We start from the raw sequence: 23928 nt of genomic DNA on the forward strand, positions 1-23928 counted from the left end.
TTCATGAGAATAGAACGAAGCTTTTATGCAGGTTTAAGTGTGGATAGAACCAGGCAGACTTTTGGCCACTTAGATACCCAAACTGTGCCAAATTATGCTGTGTCTGTATTTCCTCCAGAACTTCCAACATGGAGTATTTGGTTCTGTGTAATTTCTTGGACATGTTTATGGCTTTTATCCTTCATTCTAAATGGATAAAAAGTTATAATGAAGTAAAGAAATGAACGCTGCTTGATATTCGCTCTTTCCGGTGCGCCCACGTGCGTAACTGCAGCAAAATGGCAACGATGCTCCTTTGTTTACGCGCAAGCATTTATACCTGATAGATAAAGTGTCGTTCAAGTGTAAGATATTGTTGGAAAGCTCGTAAGATGTAGAATTCAACCAAACTTTATTTACACTGCCAAGACCCACAACAAGACAACAAAATGGCTGTGAATGGGAGCACATGACATGTTAGCGCATGACGCAGTTTCACCATTATGGATTACTACGCTGTGAGTTTTGGTCGAGGAACAATGTGGACAGACTGAAAATGACCACAAACAGGTAAGGAAATAAAAAATGTCGCTGTTTGTGAGAATAGCTTTGGGATTTGGTGTATTTGGTGATAAACATGCTGTCTGATAAGGCTGCTGTGATATGCGAAGGTAAGCTTTGTGTTTGTTTGAGACTGACGTGAGGTGCTTGGCAAATATCTTTTTATGTTTGGTATCATATGAAAGTGCAGCTTTTCTAGTTTCATTTGATACCCGATATGTTGGGGTGAAGTGAACGGATCACGCGTTGTGTTGCATTTTGTTTCGGGTGTTACTGGTTATGGTGGCGTTGTTGTTTGTGGCATACGTATTTTAAAGTTGTGATTAAACAAATACTTTGTTGATTAAATGCACTTGGAGAGCTGATTTAGTGGCATTAGGTATTCTTCTTTAAGACACATTATAAATAAAATATCCTTACATCACTAAAGTAACTTTTTCACACACATGAACTTGTGCTTACACCTGTTGGACCCACCGGTGGGCCCGTCGGGCTTAAGAGGTTAATAAATAAATGACACAAAAACTGTAAAAAATAGTTTTCCATTAAGAAACCTAAAACACGATGCAGATTCATATTTCTTTTCATTTTCAACTGTTTTACTTAGTATCAACTTTGCACACTGTAATATTTTGTAAAACAATTGAGTATTTTTCATTCAATTAACTGAATAAAAACGACTGTTAGACCACTCACAACATGGCGCATTGCAGCGCCCTCTAATACGTCGCTGAGGTGGTGAATCAGAAACGAACTTCACAGCCATGTCGGGCACTGTGGTTCGCTGGGCCCTGTTGCATTTTGTGAAACAAACTATTTTTATAAACTTAATGCAGTGGTTCCCAAACATTTTCAGCAGGGCCCCCTTTTCATCGATAACAAAAATGTTTCTTTCTGTTCATGATGAGAAGTCTCCAGCTGGTGTTGTAGCTTGTTTAGCGGCATACAAGCAGATGCTGAGGCTCGAGACATACAACACACTGTGGTCTCTGTTACCCACCATTAACCATTACCCACCATTAACCACTACCTACCATTAACCATTACCCACCATTAACAACTACCACCATTAACCACAACGCACCATTAACCACTACCACCATTAACCACTACGCACCATTAACCACTACCCACCATTAACCATCACGCACCATTAACCACTACCCACCATTAACCACCATTAACAACTACCACCATTAACCACTACCCACCATTAACCATCACGCACCATTGACCACTACCCACCATTCACCACTACCACCATTAACCACTACCTACCATTAACCACTACGCACCATTAACCACTACCCACCATTAACCATTACCCACCATTAACCACTACCTACCATTAACCATTAACCACCATTAACAACTACCACCATTAACCACAACGCACCATTAACCACTACCACCATTAACCACTACCCACCATTAACCAATATGCACCATTAACCACTACCCACCATTAACCATCACGCACCATTAACCACTAAATACCATTAACCACTACGCACCATTAACAACTACCACCATTAACCACTACGCACCATTAACCACTACCCACCATTAACCACTACCACCATTAACCGCTACGCACCATTAACCACTACCACCATTAACCACTACCACCATTAACCATTACCCACCATTAACCACTACCCACCATTAACCACTACCTACCATTAACCACTACGCACCATTAACAACTGCCACCATTAACCACTACGCACCATTAACCACTACCACCATTAACCATTTCCCACCATTCATCACCACCACCATTAACCACTACCCACCATTCACCATTAACCACCATTAACAACTACCACCATTAACCACAATGCACCATTAACCACTACCCACCATTAACCACTACGCACCATTAACCACTACCCACCATTAACCACTACCACCATTAACCGCTACGCACCATTCACCACTACCACCATTAACCACTACCACCATTAACCACTACCCACCATTAACCACTACGCACCATTAACCACTACCCACCATTCACCACTACCACCATTAACCGCTACGCACCATTAACCACTACCACCATTAACCACTACCCACCATTCACCACTACCACCATTAACCGCTACGCACCATTAACCACTACCACCATTAACCGCTACGCACCATTAACCACTACCACCATTAACCACTACCCACCATTAACCACTACCCACCATTAACAATTACCCACCATTAACCACTACCACCATTAACCGCTACACACCATTAACCACTACCCACCATTAACAATTACCCACCATTAACCACTACCACCATTAACCACTACCTACCATTAACCATTAACCACCATTAACAACTACCACCATTAACCACAACGCACCATTAACCACTACCCACCATTAACCACTACCACCATTAACCGCTACACACCATTAACCACTACCCACCATTAACCACTACCCACCATTAACAATTACCCACCATTAACCACTACCACCATTAACCATTACCCACCATTAACCATTACCCACCATTAACCACTACCACCATTAACAATTACCCACCATTAACCACTACCACCATTAACCGCTACACACCATTAACCATTACCCACCATTAATCACTACCCACCATTAACCATTAACCACTACCACCATTAACCACTACGCACCATTAACCACTACCCACCATTAACCACTACCACCATTAACCATTACCCACCATTAACCACTACCACCATTAACCACTACCCACCATTAACAATTACCCACCATTAACCACTACCACCATTAACCGCTACACACCATTAACCACTACCCACCATTAACCACTACCACCATTAACCGCTACACACCATTAACCATTACCCACCATTAACCACTACCACCATTAACCACTACCTACCATTAACCATTAACCACCATTAACAACTACCACCATTAACCACAACGCACCATTAACAATTACCCACCATTAACCACTACCACCATTAACCGCTACACACCATTAACCACTACCCACCATTAACCACTACCACCATTAACCGCTACACACCATTAACCATTACCCACCATTAACCACTACCACCATTAACCACTACCTACCATTAACCATTAACCACCATTAACAACTACCACCATTAACCACTACGCACCATTAACCACTACCACCATTAACCGCTACACACCATTAACCACTACCCACCATTAACAATTACCCACCATTAACCGCTACCACCATTAACCACTACCACCATTAACCGCTACACACCATTAACCATTACCCACCATTAACCACTACCCACCATTAACCACTACCACCATTAACCATTACCCACCATTAACCACTACCACCAATAACCACTACGCACCATTAACCACTACGCACCATTAACCATTACCCACCATTAACCATTACCCACCATTAACCACTACCACCATTAACAATTACCCACCATTAACCACTACCACCATTAACTGCTACACACCATTAACCATTACCCACCATTAACCACTACCCACCATTAACCATTAACCACTACCACCATTAACCACTACCCACCATTAACCACTACCACCATTAACCATTACCCACCATTAACCATTACCCACCATTAACCATTAACCACTACCACCATTAACAACTACGCACCATTAACCACTACCATTACTTGACCATTACCTGTACAAACTTAGGGCAAGAAATGCCTCATGTTTCATTGTCTTTTTTTGTTTTTTGGGGGGGGTTTGGTTTTTTCTCCGTTGTTGATTCAGTTGGTACTTTCACAAATTTGTCCTTGTTTTGCTGGCAGTTCAACAGCTGTAAGTTTTATTTAGCCTAGCTTTTTCCTGTATATTTGTTTTCAGTGTACAAGCGAAGTGAGGCAAACATGTATGATGACAGAGTTAAAAGAAGGCTGGAAATGCTCTACAATCCGAGAGGAGCATGTTTAGCTCCAGGAGAGGACCGGGACAGGAAGAAGCAAAATGGTGGTCCAGGGAAGGTTATTTAAATTTTAGTTGCAACCTCCAGCGGACGTTTACACGTTTTCATCTCAGCTTTACCAGAACCTCCAGCCTGTTAGCTGTGCAGGTCTGCAGCTGAAACAGAGCCAGGCAGGAAGGATCGGCTGCACGGCTCTCCCTGCTGTGACCTGCTCAGTGTTTGACCAATAGGAGAGGATCTGGCACAAGACACACCTTGAAAGGCCGCCCCCTCATTTACATAATGAGGCAGAAATGGTAGAGAAATAAATACGCTTGGAAAAATAAACAGAGGAAGAAAAGGTTGGAAATAATCAGGACAAAAATATGATGGGAATAAAATAAGAAGTGTCAATAAATAAAACAAATATATGAAAATAAATTACAGAAAAAAATTATTTTGGGGATAAGAAAATTTAAAAGGTAAATAATAAAGAAATAAATACAGGAATCAAAATAAAGGAGGGAATTTTTTTTTAATCACCAAATAAATACATAAATTGAACTGAAAATGACATGAAAGGATAAATAAATAGGAATATTACACAAAGTTGAAATAAAACAGCTGAAAAAGACAAAATAAATCTAAATTTGCATCATAGATTTCTTAATGGAAAAATCTATTTTTTACATTTTTGTATTTATTGGCACATCAACTTGTTTACTCAGCTGTTTCTGTTTTTGTTTTTATTTTGGCAGCTTTGGTCCTCCATATAAACTAGAATCAGCTGTGTGTTTTTAAATAGCTATCTTATATACTGTGGTGTGTGAAGGCTTGTTTTATTTTATCTGCATCAGTTGTATTTATTATTTACAGCTATTTGTTTTGCTTTTTCATAAAATTCACTTTATAAATAAAATTAGAAATAATCCAACAAGTGAAATAAAATACAATATTTGCTTAGAATATTTTTTTATTTGTATTTTTCCTTAAATTTCTAGATTTATTTATTGTTTTATTTCTTTGTCCTAATTTATGGATTTTCTGGTTCTTCTTTGTGGCACTCCGCTCGTTCCGTAGATGTTAAGCGGACGTGTTTTAAAACGAGTTCAGAAACAACCGAAGCAGCAGGGCGCGTTTCTGGATTGCAGCACATACAGATGCTCCTCGCATCACTGTCGCTCACATAATCAGTGTAATTAAGACGAGCCTGCAGGCCGACGCCGCTGCCATGAAGTGGTTTCCCGTCATTAACACAATAACAGCTCAGTGTCTAAGGTGGGACATTATTTCATCCAACAGGAGGGAACAAACTCTACTCTCATGTCTCTGTTCAGAGAACAAATGATCTCAATGATCTTTACTGTCTAACAGCAGGTCGGATTTTTACATCAACATCTAAACAAAATCAAATCCTACCTTTCTCAGGCTAATATTAAAAGAACAATTCTTGCATTTGTAGCTTTGTGTCTTGATTATTGTAATACTTTGCTTGTTGGGTTGGACTTGAGCTCCCGTCAGCCTAGAGAGCGGACAAAATGCTGCAGCCTGCCTTAAACTAAGAGGCGTTTTGTGCTCCTTACTTTAGCTTCCTGTCTGTTTTCGTGTCAAATTTAAGGATGTCATCAGATCTGAGGCCTCATTTCTAAAGCTGGCGTAAGAACAAAAACCGGCGTACGGCAAATACAGTCAACTTTTGAGATTTATGAAAACCAAACTTGAAGGGAAAATGTTCCTCCATGGAAACGCTGACCCAGGCGTACACACAGAATCTAAAAAAAACGGCGACACGAACAGTCCAGAATAAAACCAAGGAAATGATGTGAAATGTGAGACGTTTGTACACAATCCACTATTACCTTTCACACCACATGTTAGATATTAAAGCTGTTTGTAGACATGAATAAGACACATTCCATATTAATCCTCCTAAGAGCCACGCTCGGGAAAACCAGGATTTCCAGGAAAAAGGGAGATGATGTTAATAAGAAGCTCAACCACTAAAACATGTTCTGTCATTGTGAAACAAAACTTCATGTTATAAAACCATCCAGATAAATAAGGAGCCAGTCTGCTGCCAGCATGTAGCATCAGTGTGGAAAGTAGCTTTGGTCCTTCATTCCAGCAGAACGGGACCAGACTGGAGGCTGGAGGTCTAGAAGTGATGCTACGCTAACGAAACACACAAGAGGAGGATTTCCTTTATTTATTCTTATACAATGTTTTTTTATTCTTGTCCTCATTTATGTCCACACAGTCTTTATTTCCTTGTCCAACTCCTTGTCCACCTGGTTAATAGCGGTGAATGTGTCCTCTGCATTGCCCACCGAGCTGGAGCACCGCCCACAGAGCTAGAGCACCGCCCACCAAGCTAGAGCACCGCCCACCAAGCTAGAGTACCGCCCACCGAGCTGGAGCACCGCCCACCGAGCTGGAGCACCCAGGAACTAGAAAGAAATATTATTTAACACTAAACAAACTGCTACCCAGATTTATCTGAGGGATCTAAGCATAGCATTTTTATGATACACACTCAAGATTTACCATATAAGGTTCTCTGTCCTACAGACTGGATTCACACATGAACATGTCTTCTAAGCACAAGAGCATCCTATATACAAACTCTATGATTGGAGGACACAGGACTGGGAAATTTTCTTTGTTTAAACCCTATACAAGACAGAACTGTACATCAGGCCTTTAGGTCTTCGTTCTGGTTTTGGGACCTCCAGATTTTTCTGCAGAAATCTTTTTTGATGTCTGAACTTTTATAATAAACTTCTTTTTATTATTCAAGTCATCGTCCAGAGACGTTTTTGCCTGAGGTTCAACTTTTCCACATCTCCTTATCAAGATACATCATATCTGTAAATATTTATTTTATAAATTAAACCAAATCCCCGGCATCATTGCTGTCATCTAGCAGACGCTTTTCACCTGTCTGGGAATCGAACTTTGATCTCCTGCATGGCAGACGGATGTTCTACCGACTGAAATATCCAGCCAGACGTTCAGATACCTCTGTGATGACAGCATCTCCACCTGCTGCCTCTATTCTGTCTTTCTGACACCAGTAATGTCAACGCCAGTTAAACATTTTTACCTTTTCAACGTGCTGCATCAGGATCTCTGTCTCACACCCTGAAAAGTTCCACTTCTTCCCTCTTATTTTTTTTTTGTTTTTGTATTACAGGCGTCCACCTGACCATTTATAGCCACCACGTGGGCGGGGCAAGGTGCTCCCTCACGTGCTTTAGAGTTAATTCTGGTTTATAAACGGAAACAGGGGGATGTGCGTTTGCATGCTTTTATAAATCTAAAAGTATAAATGCAGCTTTTGCTTTTGTGCAGCAGACACCAACTGTAGTTTGCTTTGCTACGTACAGCTTGATAAATAATAAATTTCATGTATCCACTGTCATCTAAGTGTCTTTAAATTATTTTTTGAAAACGTATTAAACAAAAAAACCAAACAAAAAAAAAATCAAACAGAGTTTGTTCTGACTCTTTGCTCATACCACAACTTTGTCTCCTGAGAGTTCATGCAAGCTTTTTACAAATTTAAATAATGTTAATGAGGTGCACGGATTGGCCGCAGGGAGACCAGAGTCAGAACGGGGGCTGGCCCAGTGTGTACACAGTGTGTCCGACTCAAGCAGCAACCTCCAGCGGTAAAATGTGAAGCCTATGAGGAGGTGCAAAAAACTGCAGTTCCCCCCTCATCCACTAGGGGCTCCAAAACAGAGCAAATCCCCACAGACTCCCATGTTAAAAAGACCAACTTCACAGCAGAAATAAACATGTTTAAACCTGGTACAAAAATCCATTTTAGGATAATTAGGTCAAGTTTACCTTCATGACAACTGTGAGGGGGGTGAATTTTTTTCTAACTCATCTGTTTGGATGTTATTTAATCTTGAAATTCGGCATAATTAGGGGCGTGTCCTTTTGATTGACAGGTATCCAATATCCAGGGTGGTTTCCTCCTCATGGTTCCAGGAGGAAATATGTCCACCAGGAGCCCGTTTTAGAAAGCAGGTTTAACAAACTCAGAGTCTAAAAAGAGACTTTCTGGTTTCTGGTTCCAGGTCAGCAGCTTTAAACTGGTTCAGTCGCCTCTGAGTATCTGGACCAGAAATTAGAAACCACAATAAAAATCCATCATCAACAGAGCTCTGATTCCAGGAGTCCCTATTCTGTGATCCATTCTCCAGCGGGGTGGACAGGTAAAGTAACAGCAAAATAAACTATAATTTCTTTAAGGCAAAACTTCCCCTTTATTTAAATGCAAAGAAGCACAAGTTTGTCCAGATGTTTACATTTAACCCTGTAAAACACATTTTAAATAAGTGCAGTTTCAGCAACATTCTGCCACAATTAAATGACATATTTCAGCAATTTAACTGTTTTATTGACTGCTTATATTATACATTTTAGAGAAATTCTATATAAAATAAATTTGATATGTTTCTTTATATTTTAAATTAAACTTCACATAGAAAATTGACATTTTTATTTTATATTTTTAGAGTTTTTAGGGACAAATGCATCCTTTAGATTAAGAAATGGAGCCTTTTCTCTGAGAGCTCTGAATTATGCTTCTGTCCTTGTTCTTACCGCGGTGAAGTTGGTTTTAGGTTGGATATTCGACAGACATTCATCATTTCGTGTTCAATAGCTTCCGTTTCACGCGACCAAAACACGCAATTCCTGACCTGTATTATAGCACAAGATAAGACAAACAAGACACAACCCTTTTGATTCATTTTGAAAGCTCCTTCTGTTTTTTATCATTTTTTACAGTAAAAATATCAATATTTCTTCAATAGCTTCCACAAATTGTGACCGAGGGGCCCCAAACCTCAACTAAATTATTCTATTAAGACACACAAACAAGACACACCCCTTTTGATTCATTTTGAAAGCCGAGGGGACGGACCCCGGCTCTCTCCCCGAGAGCCCCAGGGCCTGCCCCCGAGGCTCCACAGTGGATGGACCGGCGTGACAGGATGGAGGCGTGCGTGCCCGAGCTCTCCTGTGGGCGGAAGAGGGGTCCCTCCAGGGTCCCCCTCTCTCCGTCCCGGTGCCCTCGGGTCCCGTCGCGTCTCCCCTACCTCCTCCGACCCTTCCCCGCTGCAAACTCCACCCTGGTCCAAGCCCCGGCCAGCCCGTCGGACTCCCTGGCTCGGCCCCCTCTCCGGCACGACCCCTCGCTCTGCAGCGCGCGCACTCCCACCAGCCCGTCCGAGGGCCTGACGGTCCTGCCGTCGGGGCGGCGTCCACGCAGAGCGGGCCCGACCTGCGTCCGGCGGAGACCCGGTCAGGGCTCTGCACTCGGAACCTCTCGAACGGTCTCGCTCTGGCTGTCCCGCTGCGCGCCTCCGGGTACCCAACTCTGCTCCATCCTCTGGAGGGAGCCAGGGGGGTTTAATGTCTCCACCCTGGGGACCGGCGCTTACCCCGTCCTCGACGGGGGGGGCCCGGCCCGAGATGAGGAGCGCCTGGGCAGTTCGCTGAACCTGTCCAACCCCCAGTCTCGGAAGCTTGGCCTCCAACCTGAAAACGAAAACTGTACAACTCTTAGCGGTGGATCACTCGGCTCGTGCATCGATGAAGAACGCAGCTAGCTGCGAGAACTAATGTGATTTGCAGGACACATTGATCATCGTGAACGCACATTGCGGCCCCGGGTTCGTCCCGGGGCTACGCCTGTCTGAGGGTCGCTTTGCCATCAATCAGAGGAGCCTCTCCTCCGCGGCTGGGGCTGTTGCAGGCCACCTACGGCGCGCCTTCATCCCCCTAAGTTCAGACCTTCTGGGATGCCCGGTGTGGCCCCCTCCAAGCATTCGCTCCGTCCGACCCATCCTCTCTCCCTCCTTCCCCGGCTCCGGGGAAGGGGCGCCACTCCCGTCGAGCCCCTGGCATGAGTCGGGCGCGGCTGCCGGTGGACCCTCCAGTCTCCGAGCTGACCGCGTTACGCGTGCGAACCACAGGGAAAACTCGACGAGAGCGGACCGCCCTTAGTGGGGGACTGTGGGGTGCCGGACGGCTGAGGCGCGCAGGGGGGGGGTGCCTGCTCCCGAGCCTGCCTGCCGTCGCAGCGGGGAACCCGGCTGATCCCGAGCTCCATGAGCCTCCCCTCCTCCGGGGAGCCACGCCTGGGGGTTGGCGGGGGGGGGGGGTGACCTCCCCAACCCCTAACCCACTTTGAATACAACCTCAGTCGGTCAGGGGCCTGAGTCCTTCTGATGGAGACTCAGCCCGTGGACGGTGTGAGGCCGGTAACGGCCCCCGGCACGGTCTTCTCGGAGTCGGGTTGTTTGGGAATGCAGCCCAAAGCGGGTGGTAAACTCCATCTAAGGCTAAATACCGGCACGAGACCGATAGTCGATAAGTACCTTAAGGGAAAGTTGAAAAGAACTTTGAAGAGAGAGTTCAAGAGGGTGTGAAACCGTTAAGAGGTAAACGGGTGGGGTCCGCGCAGTCCGCCCGGGGGATTCAACCTGACGGGTCAGGGACGGCCGCCCGGTGCGGAAGGATCCCCGCCGCTTCTCCTCTCGGGGGGCAGACGGCGGGGACCTCTCCCCGGCGCTGGCTGGCCCTCGCCGGGCGCATTTCCTCCGCGGTGGTGCACCGCGACCGGCTCCGCGGCGGCCAGGAAGGGCTCGGGGACTCTGGTTGTCCTCTAGCCAGCTGGGTGCGGGCCTCCAGCTGCAGCAGGCTGGCTGGGGAGGAGTGGGACTGGGGCCCTGGATGTCTTCCGGAGGCTTGGTGCCTGCTGGATGTCTGCTGGAGGTCATGCGGACCTGACGCAGCAGCAGGCTGGCTGGGTGTGTCTGTGACGGGGGCGCTGGTGGTCCCCCCCAGCAGGCTGGGTGTCTGCTGATATTGATATTTTTACTGTAAAAAATTATAAAAAACAGAAGGAGCTTTCAAAATAAATCAAAAGGGGTGTGTCTTGTTTGTGTGTCTTAGTAGAATAATTTAGCTGAGGTTTGGGGCCCCTCGGTCTCATGATGTGGAAGCTATTGGAGAAATATTGATATTTCTACTGTAAAAAAATGATAAAAAACAGAAGGAGCTTTCAAAATGAATCAAAAGGGGTGTGTCTTGTTTGTCTCATCTTGTGCTATAATACAGGTCAGGAATTGCGTGTTTTGGTCGCGTGAAACGGAAGCTATTGAACACGAAATGATGAATGTCTGTCGAATATCCAACCTAAAACCAACTTCACCGCGGTCTTGTAGTTGACTTGTTCCCGAGTCCGTGTAGCTCCACCAGGTTGATCTGAGCTAATAATAAAGCTCACACATGGCAGAGCTGCACAACCAGAGTTTACAGAACCACTGCTCGTGCTGTCACGGTGAGGAATTTATATTCCAACCCAAACACTCACACGGATGCTGGATGGAAACCAGAGGCCCCGAGAACGCAGACCTCCACCAAGAGGTTTTAATTATTTCATTTTTTTATTGTTGTAGCCAATGATTGTAGGCATTATTTATAGTTAGAAGATCTAATAGCAGCGTGTTCCCTATCGCCCCATGGTAAAGAATACAGAGGGATACCCGGCTACGCTGGTCCCGCTTCGTCCCGGTCCCAGCTCGTGTTGCTGGTCTCTGCAGCGGTGGGGTCTTTGTAATCAAATTTTCGGCTCTATCAGCAGACGGAGCAGAGTTCAGCCTTATCTTCTGCTCCCAGGTGTGATGCCTTTATTAGCACTCGTAAATATCGCGTGTGGCTCATGAACGCCTCATACACATGACGCGGACTTTAACCTTTAACATGCTTACTCGCACATCATTCCTGCTGCTATCACTGAGCATTTCAACACGTCCAGGGGGCTGTACAACGAGGCCTGATTAACACATATTTCAAGCCAAACCTATCTAAAGAAAACAAAATGTAAAAGTCGGAGCTGATGAGCAGCCCGTGAACGCAGCAGTAGGAGGGACATCCTGACAGGCGGACGCTCTTCTGCTGGTGCACCGGGAACCGGGTTGAGTTGAGTAGTCAAGTCCGATGGTGTAAAGGACGGACGAGAAGAAGCGGAAAAGATCGGGGAATGAGGCCGAGAGAAGAGGCCGGTGAGTCGGACTCCGTTAAGACGGTGTTCAGGCCGGTTAACGGAGAGATGCTAAGGTCTGTCATCACAGTTAGATTCATACACTGAAGTTACAGTCAGGAGAGGAGAGCTGAACACATCCTGAAAATATATATCTGAACCAAGAGTTTGTCACGATTCTGATTATTTTACAGATAAAGTTTGCTGACGAAGATTGTATCAGGAAAAAAAACAACCCCAATTCCAAAAAGTTAGGTCTCCATGTAAAATGTGGATAAACCAGAATCCCATCAGGTCACCTTTTATTCCCAGTATGAGATCAACACCATCCCAGAGGATGAAACAGAAGTTTCACCATGTGATGGAAAATATGAGCTGAAAGTAAATCTGATGCATGTCTGGAAAAAGTAGTTCCAGGGTGGTGTTCAGCACGATGTAAAAAGTTGTTCCAGGGTGATGTTCAGCACGGTGTAAAAAGTAGTTCCAGGGCGGTTTTCGGCACAGTGTAAAAAGTAGTTCCAGGGTGATGTTCAGCATGGTGTAAAAAGTAGTTCCAGGGCGGTTTTCGGCACGGTGTAAAAAGTAGTTCCAGAATGATGTTCGGCACGGTGTATCATCCCACCTGGTCTGATGCAGGATTCTAGCTGCTCTACAGTCCTGGACCTTGGTTGCTGGATTTCTGCTTCCATGATGCTCCAGATGTTGTGTACTGGTGAAAGGTCTGGACTGCAGGCAGGCCAGTTCAGCAGCCGGACTCTTCTCCTGTGAAGCTGTTGTGATGGATGCAGGATGTGGTTCAGCATCGTCTTGCTGAAATCTGCAAGGCCTTCCCTGAAAGAGACGTTGTCTGGATGGGAGCAGATGTTGCTCTAAAACCTCCATGTACTCTTCAGCATTGATGGAGCTTCACAGATGTGGAAGCTGCCCACGCCATAGGCACTAATGCAGCCCCATCCCATCAGAGATGCAGCTTTTCACCTGTCCACTGATAACAAGCTGGATGCTCCCTCTCCTCTTTAGTCTGCAGGACACGCCGTCCATGCTTTCCACAAACTAGTTCACATCTTCATCCAGGTTTCCACTTTGCCTCAGACCATTTTAAATGAGCTTTGGTCCAGAGAAGACGGAAGAAGCTGGTTCTGGATCCTGTTCACATCTGGTTTCTTCTCTGCATGATGGAGCTTTAACCTGTATTTGTGGGTTTCAGGGTGAACTGTGTTCACAGACAGTGGTTTCTGGAAGTCTTCCTGAGTCCATGCAGTGGTTTCCAGTAGAGAATCATGTCTGCTTTTAATGCAGAAGATCACCAGCATCCAGCCTTGTCCCATGCACACAGAGATTCCTCCTGATTCTCTGATTCTTCTGATGATATTCTACACTGTAGATGGAGGATCTTCAAAGTCTGAGGAACATTTTCTGAAATTGTTCCAGTTTTAGATCCAGTTTGTCGCAGATTGGTGAAGCTCTGTCCATCTTTCCATCTGAGAGACTCTGCCTCTCTGAAATGCTCCTTTTATACCAGTCATGTTACTGACCTGTTGCCTGGTAACCTGATTAGTTGTCCAATGCTCCTCCAGGTGTTTCTGGTTTGTACCAGGTACTTTTCCAGCCTTTTGTTGCTCCTGTTCCAACTTTTTCCATCAGATTCACGATCAGCTCGTATTTCCATCACGTGGTGAAACGTCTCCGTTTCATCTCTGACATGTTGTTAATGTTCACGCCATCATCCAGCAGCTTGTAGAAACTCCTTTATCAGCAATAAGTTGAAGTCATGGTTTTCTGGATGACATTATCCATCTCTCACGTGGACTTATGGAGGAGTTTTGTTCCAATCTTACTTACAGTCATAAACCAAAGATTACCTTTATTACAGATCAAGTTAATATTTAAACAGAGTTTGTGTCTCAGCAGGTTTTATTGAAACTACACATCAGGACCTTTAAATCAGAAGCTAAATCACTTCCTGTAAACATAAAAAAAATACAAAACTCTGCACATATTTTCTTTATGGTAATCGAGTCACGGAAAAATCAGCCGTATTTAAGATGTTTGGAAGTCTGTTAGCATCTGTTAGCATCTGTTAGCAGCGTCACCTGCAGTGTCCCAGATCTCCTCCTCAGAGTTCACTCTTGTCTGATCAGAACAAAGCTCCCATCACCATCATCATCATCATTCCTTCATCCTGTAACTCCACATCTCCTCCCTTCTTTCAGATGACCATCATGCACGCTGACCTCAGAACGCCCTTGTTAGCCTCGCCTGCCTCTGACCGCTCGGAGCTCCAGCACCAGGATCAGGGAGGAACTGTTATTGGCATCATCGGTTCTGGAGACTTTTCCCGCTCCCTTGCGATCCGACTGGTGGCCTGTGGTTTCCGAGTGGTGGTTGGGAGCCGCAAACCAAGCCAAGTGGCCAGAGCTCTTTTTCCTGATGTGGTGCAGGTGCGACCACAGAGGGAGGCGGTGGATGCAGCAGAGAAGGTGGTGTTTGTGGCAGTGTATCAGGAGTTCTACAGCTCCCTGGGGCACCTGAAGGAGCAACTGGCTGGGAAGGTACTGGTGGATGTAAGCAACGCCACCAGACGGAAGAGTGGAGGGCCGTCCAACGCAGAGAGGCTGGCCGAACTTTTCCCAGAGAGCAGGGTGGTGAAGGGCTTCAACATGGTCTCTGCCTGGGCCCTGCAGACCGGAGCTCACGATGGAAGCAGACAGGTGAGACGAGTCTGAGCTTAAACCAACTAACTGGTTTTCTTTTACCAGTGACAATAGCTGGCATCCTGCTAGAGCGAGGATCACCAGCTCCGGGCCTCTTGAGCCAGGTCCTACAGGTTTTCACTGTGTCCCTGCTGCAACACACCTGGTTCTCTAACAGCTTGTTGTCAAGGTCTGCACCAGCCTCTCAACGACCCATTAGTCAGGTGTGCTGCAGCATGGATTATATCGAAAGTCTACAGGACTCGGGCTCAAGAGGTCAAGAGCTGGTGATCCCTGATCCAGAGAGTTTCTCTAGAGCTTCACAAATCAGAACAGGAGGTTCTGTTCAGCTCACACAACTGGAAATAGTCCACAGAGGATCCCAAGAGCTGGAATCCAAGGCAACCAGACGCAATCCAGAGAGGAGTGAGCACAGAGGAAAAGAAAACCTCCATCAGGACCAGAACCAAGAAGGAAAACCTCCATCAGGACCAGAACCAGGAAAGAAAACCTCCATCAGGACCAGAACCAGCAAGGAAAACCTCCATCAGGACCAAAACTAGGAAAGAAAACCTCCATCAGGACCAAAACTAGGAAAGAAAACCTCCATCAGGACCAGAACCAAGAAGGAAAACCTCCATCAGGACCAGAACCAGGAAAGAAAACCTCCATCAGGACCAGAACCAGCAAGGAAAACCTCCATCAGGACCAAAACTAGGAAAGAAAACCTCCATCAGGACCAGAACCAAGAAAGAAAACCTCCATCAGGACCAGAACCAAGAAGGAAAACCTCCATCAGGACCAGAACCAGGAAAGAAAACCTCCATCAGGACCAGAACCAGCAAGGAAAACCTCCATCAGGACCAAAACTAGGAAAGAAAACCTCCATCAGGACCAGAACCAGGAAAGAAAACCTCCATCAGGACCAGAACCAGCAAGGAAAACCTCCATCAGGACCAAAACTAGGAAAGAAAACCTCCATCAGGACCAAAACTAGGAAAGAAAACCTCCATCAGGACCAGAACCAAGAAGGAAAACCTCCATCAGGACCAGAACCAGGAAAGAAAAACCTCCATCAGGACCAGAACCAGCAAGGAAAACCTCCATCAGGACCAAAACTAGGAAAGAAAACCTCCATCAGGACCAGAACCAAGAAAGAAAACCTCCATCAGGACCAGAACCAAGAAGGAAAACCTCCATCAGGACCAGAACCAGGAAAGAAAACCTCCATCAGGACCAGAACCAGCAAGGAAAACCTCCATCAGGACCAAAACTAGGAAAGAAAACCTCCATCAGGACCAGAACCAGGAAAGAAAACCTCCATCAGGACCAGAACCAGCAAGGAAAACCTCCATCAGGACCAAAACTAGGAAAGAAAACCTCCATCAGGACCAGAACCAAGAAGGAAAACCTCCATCAGGACCAGAACCAAGAAGGAAAACCTCCATCAGGACCAGAACCAGCAAGGAAAACCTCCATCAGGACCAAAACTAGGAAAGAAAACCTCCATCAGGACCAGAACCAGCAAGGAAAACCTCCATCAGGACCAAAACTAGGAAAGAAAAACTTCATCAGGACCAGGACAGGAAGGACGGCCATTTTCCTGGACCGGTTAGGGGTGGAGAGGACAGGAAAGAGGGTGAACCAGCAGCAGGACTCTGATCCAGGGATTCCTGCTGAGAAAGAAGAAGAGAAACACGAATGAATGAACAACAATGTCAGATGTTTCTACATGGAGAGTAAAGAGAACAGAGAGGAGCCCAGTGCATCATGGGACGTCCTCCAGCAGAGAGGAGCCCAGTGCATCATGGGACTTCCTCCAGCAGAGAGGAGCCCAGTGCATCATGGGACGTCCTCCAGCAGAGAGGAGCCCAGGGCATCATGGGACATCCTCCAGCAGATATTTATACATGAAGAGTAAAGACATATTCAGACCAGTTGTGGATCTGCTTGCGGAGTTTGCAGAAAAAGAACATCACAGGCAGGTTTCCAGTTTGCTCCTTTCTTTACTGGAAAGTAACGTCCTGGTGATCTTCAGAGCAGATCAGACATGAGGTTCTTCTCTGTAAGTAACAAGATTTTCGCTAGTGAGGAAGAATGTGATGAACCATCATAACGCTTCATGAACTTACACTGACATCAGAGTCCACAGACTGATCCCTGAACCTCCTCCCAAACCACCTCCAGGACTTCCTCCCGAACCTCCTCTCAACTGGACCTCTTCCCAACCCTCCTTCCGAACCTCCTCCCAAACCTCCTCTCGAATGGACCTCCTCCTGCTCTGATGCAGCTTTGGGAGCAGCTGAACATCTGCCTTGTCCTCCAGGGTCCATGTTTTGTCCTGGTCCTTGTCTCCAGGTTCTGATCTGCGGCAGCTGCTCTGACTCTAAAGCCTCAGTGCTCCAGCTGGCCCGTCGCCTGGGCTTCAGCCCCGTGGACATGGGCGGTCTGAATGCATCTCGGGACATCGAGGAAGCCCCCCTGCTCCTGTTTCCTTCCTGGGAATGTCCCATCTTGGCCACCTTCCTCCTCCTCCTCTTCTTCTACGGATACAGTTTCATCAGGAACGTCCTGCTGCCGTACATCGATCACGGAGAGAACAACTTCCACCAGCTTCCGCTGGTCATGGCGAATCAGGTTCTGCCAGCGGTTGCCATGGTTACACTTGCCCTGGTCTACCTACCAGGTATGGAGCAAAGGTCTTCACTCTAAACATGTTTCAGCAGAAAAAACAGCTGTCCTTAAACGCATCGCTGTGCTCCTTCAGGTCTGCTGTCGGCCGGATTCCAGCTGGGCCGAGGAACCAAGTACAGCCGGTTTCCTGGTTGGTTGGACGGATGGATGCGCAGCCGGAAGCAGATGGGCCTGCTGAGCTTCCTGTGTGCTGGACTACATGCGGTTTATAGCATGTGTCTGAGTCTGAGGAGGGGTGCAGGTCTGCTCGGGGCCGCGTACCAACAGGTAAACCGACCTGACCTCGGCTGACCTTGGATGACCTTGGATGACCTCTGCTATGTGGAAACACTGATGGAGATCTTCTCGTTCTTCATTTGTAGGTGAAAGCTGGAGTTGAAAGTTCCCGATCGGAGCAGATGGTGTGGAGGTCTGACCTGTACCTGTCCTGTGGAATTCTGGGATTTGGAGTCCTGTCCCTGCTGGCTGTGACCTCTCTGCCGTCTGTGGGAAACACTCTGAACTGGAGGGAGTTCACATTTGTTCAGGTGAGCATTAATGACGATTAATTTTCTGTTTTCTTTTAGTTAGTAGTGCTGAGGCGATTAAATTTCTAATCATGATTAATCAAATCAAAAGTAAATTTGGGGTTTTCAAAACACCTAATAAAAATAAGCTGTTTTTAACACCAGTTTTCTCTTTACACATCAGCAGTTAACGTCTTTCTGACGAGGCCTGTTTTTCTGCCTTCTGTCTGAAATCAAAAACCCAAAATAAATTAAGTTTATATCCACAACTACCAGGACTGTATGTAGAATCCAGGGGCCTCATTTCTAAAGATTGTGTAGGAACAAAAACCGATGAACACCAAAAACAGTCATCTTCTGGGATTTATAAAAACCAAACTTAACGGGAAAATGTTCCTACCGCCACAGAAACTCTGACCCAGGCGTAATCTAGAAAAACGGGAAACGGCGACACCAACGGTCCAGAATAAAATCAAGGAAATGATGTGAAATGTGAGACATTTGTACACAATCCACTCTTACCTCCCACACCACATGTTATATATTAAAGCTGTTTACAGACATGAATAAAGACACATTCCTTATTAATCCTCCTAAGAGCCACGCTCGGGGAAAACCAGGATTTCCAGGAAAAGGGAGATGACGTTAATAAGAAGCTCAACCACTAAAACATGTTCTGTCATTGTGGAACAAAACTTCATGTTATAAAACCCATCCAGATAAATAAATTAATTTCTGTCCACACGCTCTTTATTTCCTACAGCTCCTTGTCCACCTGGTTAATAGCAGTGATGGTGTCCCTCTGCACCGTCCACCCAGCTGGAGCACCCAGGAACTAGAAAGAAATATTATTTAACACTAAACAAACTGCTACCAGTCTCAGATGTATCTGTACATATTTATTTTATACACTGCTCAAAAAAACTAAGGGAACACTAAAATAACATCCTAGATCTGAATGAATGAAATCTTCTTATTAAACTTTGTTCTTTGCATAGTTGAATGTGCTGACAACAAAATCACACAACATTATCAATGGCAATCAGATTTATTAACCCATGGAGGTCTGGGAAAAACACACTACAGGCTGATCCAGCTTTGATGTCATGTCCTTAAAACAAGTCAAAAAAGAGGGTCAGTAGTGTGTGTGACCTCCACGTGCCTGTAGGACCTCCCTACAACGCCTGGACGTGCTCCTGATGAGGTGGCGGATGGTCTCCTGAGGGATCTCCTCCCAGACCTGGACTAAAGCATCCGCCAGCTCCTGGACAGTCTGTGGTCAACGTGGCGTTGGTGGATGGAGACATGATGTCCCAGATGTGCTCAGCTGGATTCAGGTCTGGGGAATGGGCGGCCAGTCCATAGCATCAATGCTTCATCTGGCAGGAACTGCTGACACACTCCAGCTACATGAGGTCTAGCATTGTCTTGCATCAGGAGGAACCCAGGACCAACCACACCAGCATGTGGTCTCACAAGGGGTCTGAAGATCTCATCTCGGTACCTAATGGCAGTCAGACTACCTCTGGCGAGCACATGGAGGTCTGTGCGGCCCCCAAAGAAATGCCACCCCCCACCATTACTGACCCACTGCCAAACCGGTCATGCTGGAGGATGTTGCAGGCAGCAGAACGTTCTCCACGGCGTCTCCAGACTCCGTCATGTCTGCTACATGTGCTCCGTGTGAACCTGCTTCCATCTGTGAAGAACACAGGGCGCCAGTGGCCAAGTTACCAATCTTGGTGTTTTCTCTGGTAAACACCAAACGTCCTGCAGGGTGTTGGGCTGTAAACACAACCCCCACCTGTGGACTTCGGCCCTCATACCTCCCTCATGGAGTCTGTTTCTGACCGTTTGAGCTACACATGCACATCTGTGGCCTGCTGGAGGTCATGTTGCAGGGCTCTGGCAGTGCTCCTCCTGTTCCTCCTTGTACAAAGGTGGAGGTAGCGTCCTCCTGCTGGGTTGTTGCCTCCTACGGCCTCCTCCACATCTCCTGATGTACTGGCCTGTCTCCTGGTAGCGCCTCCATGCTCTGGACACGACGCTGACAGACACAGCAAACCTTCTGGCCACAGCTCGCATTGATGAGCCATCCTGGATGAGCTGCACTACCTGAGCCACTTGTGTGGGTGTAGACTCCGTCTCATGCTACCACTAGAGTGAAAGCACCGCCAGCATTCAAAAGTCACCAAAACATCACCAGAAAGCAGGAACTGAGAAGAGATCTGTGGTCACCACCTGCAGAACCTCCTTTACTGGGGTGTCTTTGTCGATAATTTCCACCTGTTGTCTGTTCCATTTACACAACAGCATGTGGAACTGATTTCAGTCAGTGTTGCTTCCTAAGTGGACAGTTTGATTTCACACACGTGTGACTGACTTGGAGTTACGTTGTGTTGTTTAAGTGTTCCCTTTATGTTTTGAACAGTGTACATTAAAACATGACTAAATTACCGGCATCATTACTGTCATTTAGCAGACGCTGTTCACCAGAACGATTCACCACTCAGGGAATCGAACTTCGGTCTCCTGATTCCTCTGGTGTTTCTTCCTTCTGACGCTGTGATGATAGCGTCTCCACCTGCTGCCACTATTCTGTCTTTCTGACACCAGTAACGTCCACGTCGTGTCCACCAGTTACACATTTTTACGTTTGTAAACGTGGTCCATCAGGATCTGTCTCACACCTTGAAATATTACACTTCTTCCCTCTTCTTCCCTCTCGAGCCGTGATGGAAATGATGTGATGAATATGTATTACAGGCGTCCACCTGAACATTTATAGCCACCATGCGGGCGGGGCAAGGCGTCCCTCATCTGTGCCGCTTTAGAGTTGATTCTGGTTTATAAACGGAAACAGGTGGAGGACGTGTGTGTGCACGCTTTTATAAATCAGCATTTCCTTTTTGCACCACAGACGCCGCCTGTAGTTCGCTTTGCTGCGTACAGTTTATAAATGAGGCTCCAGGGTTCTACAGAAAGCTGAGACGAGAGATTTCCACAGACGTGTCAACATGTGTGTTACTGTGTCCTCATGTCTTCATCTCTGACTTTGTTATAATCCTGGTAAATGGTCTTGGTTGATAGTTCTCCAGTTCTGTTCTTTTTCTGACTTTTCCCTCATTTTCAGCATTTGTACATTTTCAGAGGAAGTTAACTGAACTCTGAATCATTCAAAGCAGAAGAAAAGCCACATGGTGTTGCTCCTAACTCAAGAGATGAGTCGAGTCTTTAATCACAAAGACGCATCATTTGTTCCCATTTCTTTAGTTTCATGTGTGAACCAGCAGAGATCAGACAGTCTGACAGAAAACAGGATTTCAGCAGCATCGTGTGATTCCCTGTTAGCTGGAACGTACCTCAGCATGGAGGCAGAAACTGGACGCGTGGAGGACAAAAGAAGAAGAGTCAGGACTAAAACCTGTCTACTGCAGGATCTGAAATCTGCAAAAAAGACCTGGACCATGTCCTGAGAGATGCATCTGGACCTTCAGCTGATCCATCTGCTGTTGGCCGAAGCCTCATTAGAAATGGTCTCCATGGAAACGTGGAGCTGAACTGCAGGGTCAGCTGGTCCTTTCTCCACAGTGTAATGCAGCAGGCTTCAGGAAATCTTTTATTCCTGGAAAGATCCATCAGCTGCTTTCACAGGATGTAAAACGAAGTGAAGAAGAAGCTGCAGAAATGTCCGACACAAGTTGTGTGTAACGATGTTTTTCCTCTCTGTTTCCCTCCAGTCAGGACTCGGTTACGCGGCTCTGACTCTGTCCACCATGCACGCGGTCTTCTTCGGCTGGGACTTTGCCTTCTTCCCTGCAGCCTACCCGTACTACCTGCCCCCGCTCCACCTGCTGGCCCTCATCCTGCCCTGCATCATCCTCATGGGTCGGCTCGTCCTGCTTCTACCGTGCCTGAAGTTCAGACTGGCAAAGCTCCGCAGAGGCTGGGAGAGTCCACGTCACAGAGCCCCAGACCTCTGGGACCCTGCAGAGTCAGCTGACTCCGACTCTCCTCCGAGCTTTGATGCGTAGTGTGGAGGGACATCAGAGACGCTGCTGGACAGATCTCATGTGCCTTTCCTGTGCAGACACGGTCCAGTCAGACGTTTGGCTCCTCATGTGGCTCGTGTCTGGGTGGTAGAGCAAAACATCCAGACCTGGTAGCTGGTTGGCAGCGGTTTTACAGATGGATGGTTTTTACACTTTTGACTTTTCATTTTAACTCTGTGAAGCGCTTTGGTTCCACTTGTGCGTGAGAAGCATTAAAGGAATGAAGTGAAGCTGAGCTGGTGCTTGATTTCTTCAGCCTCTACCACCTGATGATCAGTTTTCTAACAGGACAAAGAAACAAAAAGGAAATAAAGAAGAGTACACCTTATTTATTTTTATCTAATTTATTTCATTTCTTTTTTTTATTCATTCTTAGATATGTATTTATTTTACATTATTTATCTTTATTTAATAGTTATTTATTTAAAGGGGACATATGACGGGGAGTCTCGTGTCGTTCTAAGTCACTAAAAGAGCAAAAACTCCTATAAAAAAACAATCCTAGGTGTATCTGACTTTGAAATTCAGCGTTTAGAACGGAAGACATAAATTCTCTTTAGACACCACGTCCAACCTGGGCAGTAAACTCCTCCCACTGACCTTGAACCCCGCCCATGCGTACACCTGAAACACACAAGAGGTAGAGTTATTTTTCCTGGTTTTATTCATGTTTGCAAACAGCGTCATTCTCTAACATGGTGTGAACAGTAATATGTGGTTCTGAAAACATGCCTCACATTTCACATCATCCCTGTGGTTTTATTTTGGACCGCTGGCTTCGCCGTTTCTCCAGACTTTGTGCGTACAGCAGGTTCAGAGCACCCGGGGAGGCAGGAACAAGTTGAACTGGTGTACGCCAATTTCTGTACCTACGCCAGCTTTAGAAATGAGGCCACAGCTCCAGACCCGTCCCGCCTCCTCCTACTGGATCCCAACCACATGGGCTTCGGGTTCAGACTCGGTTCTTCTTTTCCCTGGTCTGGGAGCTGGTTAGGTCTTTGTGGAACTTTTGTTGAAGCAGGGAAAGTCTGCAGGACAGTGGGCGTGGAGGACCGGAGTTGGGGATGCTGCTAACAGCCAGTATCACATATGTTGACATCACATTAACATAGCATCACCTTCACTCTACTTCTCAATATAAACTCTCAGCTGGTGTCACGTCTCAGGTCTGTTACTGGTGTTGAAACAGTCCTGGTTTCTGCAGCTAGCTAGCTAGCAGCTACGTGCTAAACAATCTGACTCAGCTTTACTGGTATTAGCTTCATGATGCCACCGTTTATTGTATCCAACTGTACAAAAAGAAGATGTTTGATAGCCGATAACATAAACCAGTGGTTCCCAGCCTGGGGTCCCGCTATGAGCACAGGGGGTCGGCAGGCTTTGAACATTAAGAGCTTTGTGATTAATGTCACACATTGTCTCTGTAATAAGAAAATAAAGTAATATAACCAGCATGGTTTCAGCACAGGGTG

At 46.1% G+C, this 23928-nt stretch overlaps 1 protein-coding gene, 1 long non-coding RNA gene and 1 other non-coding gene across 4 annotated transcripts; 2 read left to right on the forward strand and 1 right to left on the reverse strand.

Moving 5' to 3' along the window:
- Positions 1 to 7596: 7596 nt before the first annotated feature.
- LOC121650189 lies at positions 7597 to 23341 on the reverse strand. Its single transcript, XR_006012222.1, has 3 exons — positions 23330 to 23341; positions 19557 to 19566; positions 7597 to 7689 (listed from the first exon to the last, which is right to left on the reverse strand). It is a non-coding gene; the product is annotated as an uncharacterized LOC121650189 (long non-coding RNA).
- LOC121650950 lies at positions 10022 to 10169 on the forward strand. The gene has a single exon (XR_006012367.1). It is a non-coding gene; the product is annotated as a 5.8S ribosomal RNA (ribosomal RNA).
- steap3 (STEAP family member 3, metalloreductase) lies at positions 12426 to 22706 on the forward strand. Of its 2 annotated transcripts, none has more exons than XM_042001561.1 (6): positions 12426 to 12533; positions 14725 to 15222; positions 17563 to 17890; positions 17972 to 18165; positions 18261 to 18425; positions 22145 to 22706. In XM_042001561.1, the coding sequence occupies exons 2-6, from the start codon at positions 14725 to 14727 to the stop codon at positions 22436 to 22438; spliced, it is 1479 nt and encodes a 492-aa protein (XP_041857495.1). In that variant the 5' UTR covers positions 12426 to 12533; the 3' UTR covers positions 22439 to 22706. The 2 variants fall into 2 exon arrangements, with proteins under 2 accessions (XP_041857495.1, XP_041857496.1); XM_042001562.1 differs by having other exon boundaries at positions 12432 to 12588.
- Positions 23342 to 23928: the final 587 nt, after the last annotated feature.

The sequence above is a fragment of the Melanotaenia boesemani genome, chromosome 12 (genome assembly GCF_017639745.1).
Source record: "Melanotaenia boesemani isolate fMelBoe1 chromosome 12, fMelBoe1.pri, whole genome shotgun sequence".
NCBI classification, from domain to species: domain Eukaryota; kingdom Metazoa; phylum Chordata; class Actinopteri; order Atheriniformes; family Melanotaeniidae; genus Melanotaenia; species Melanotaenia boesemani.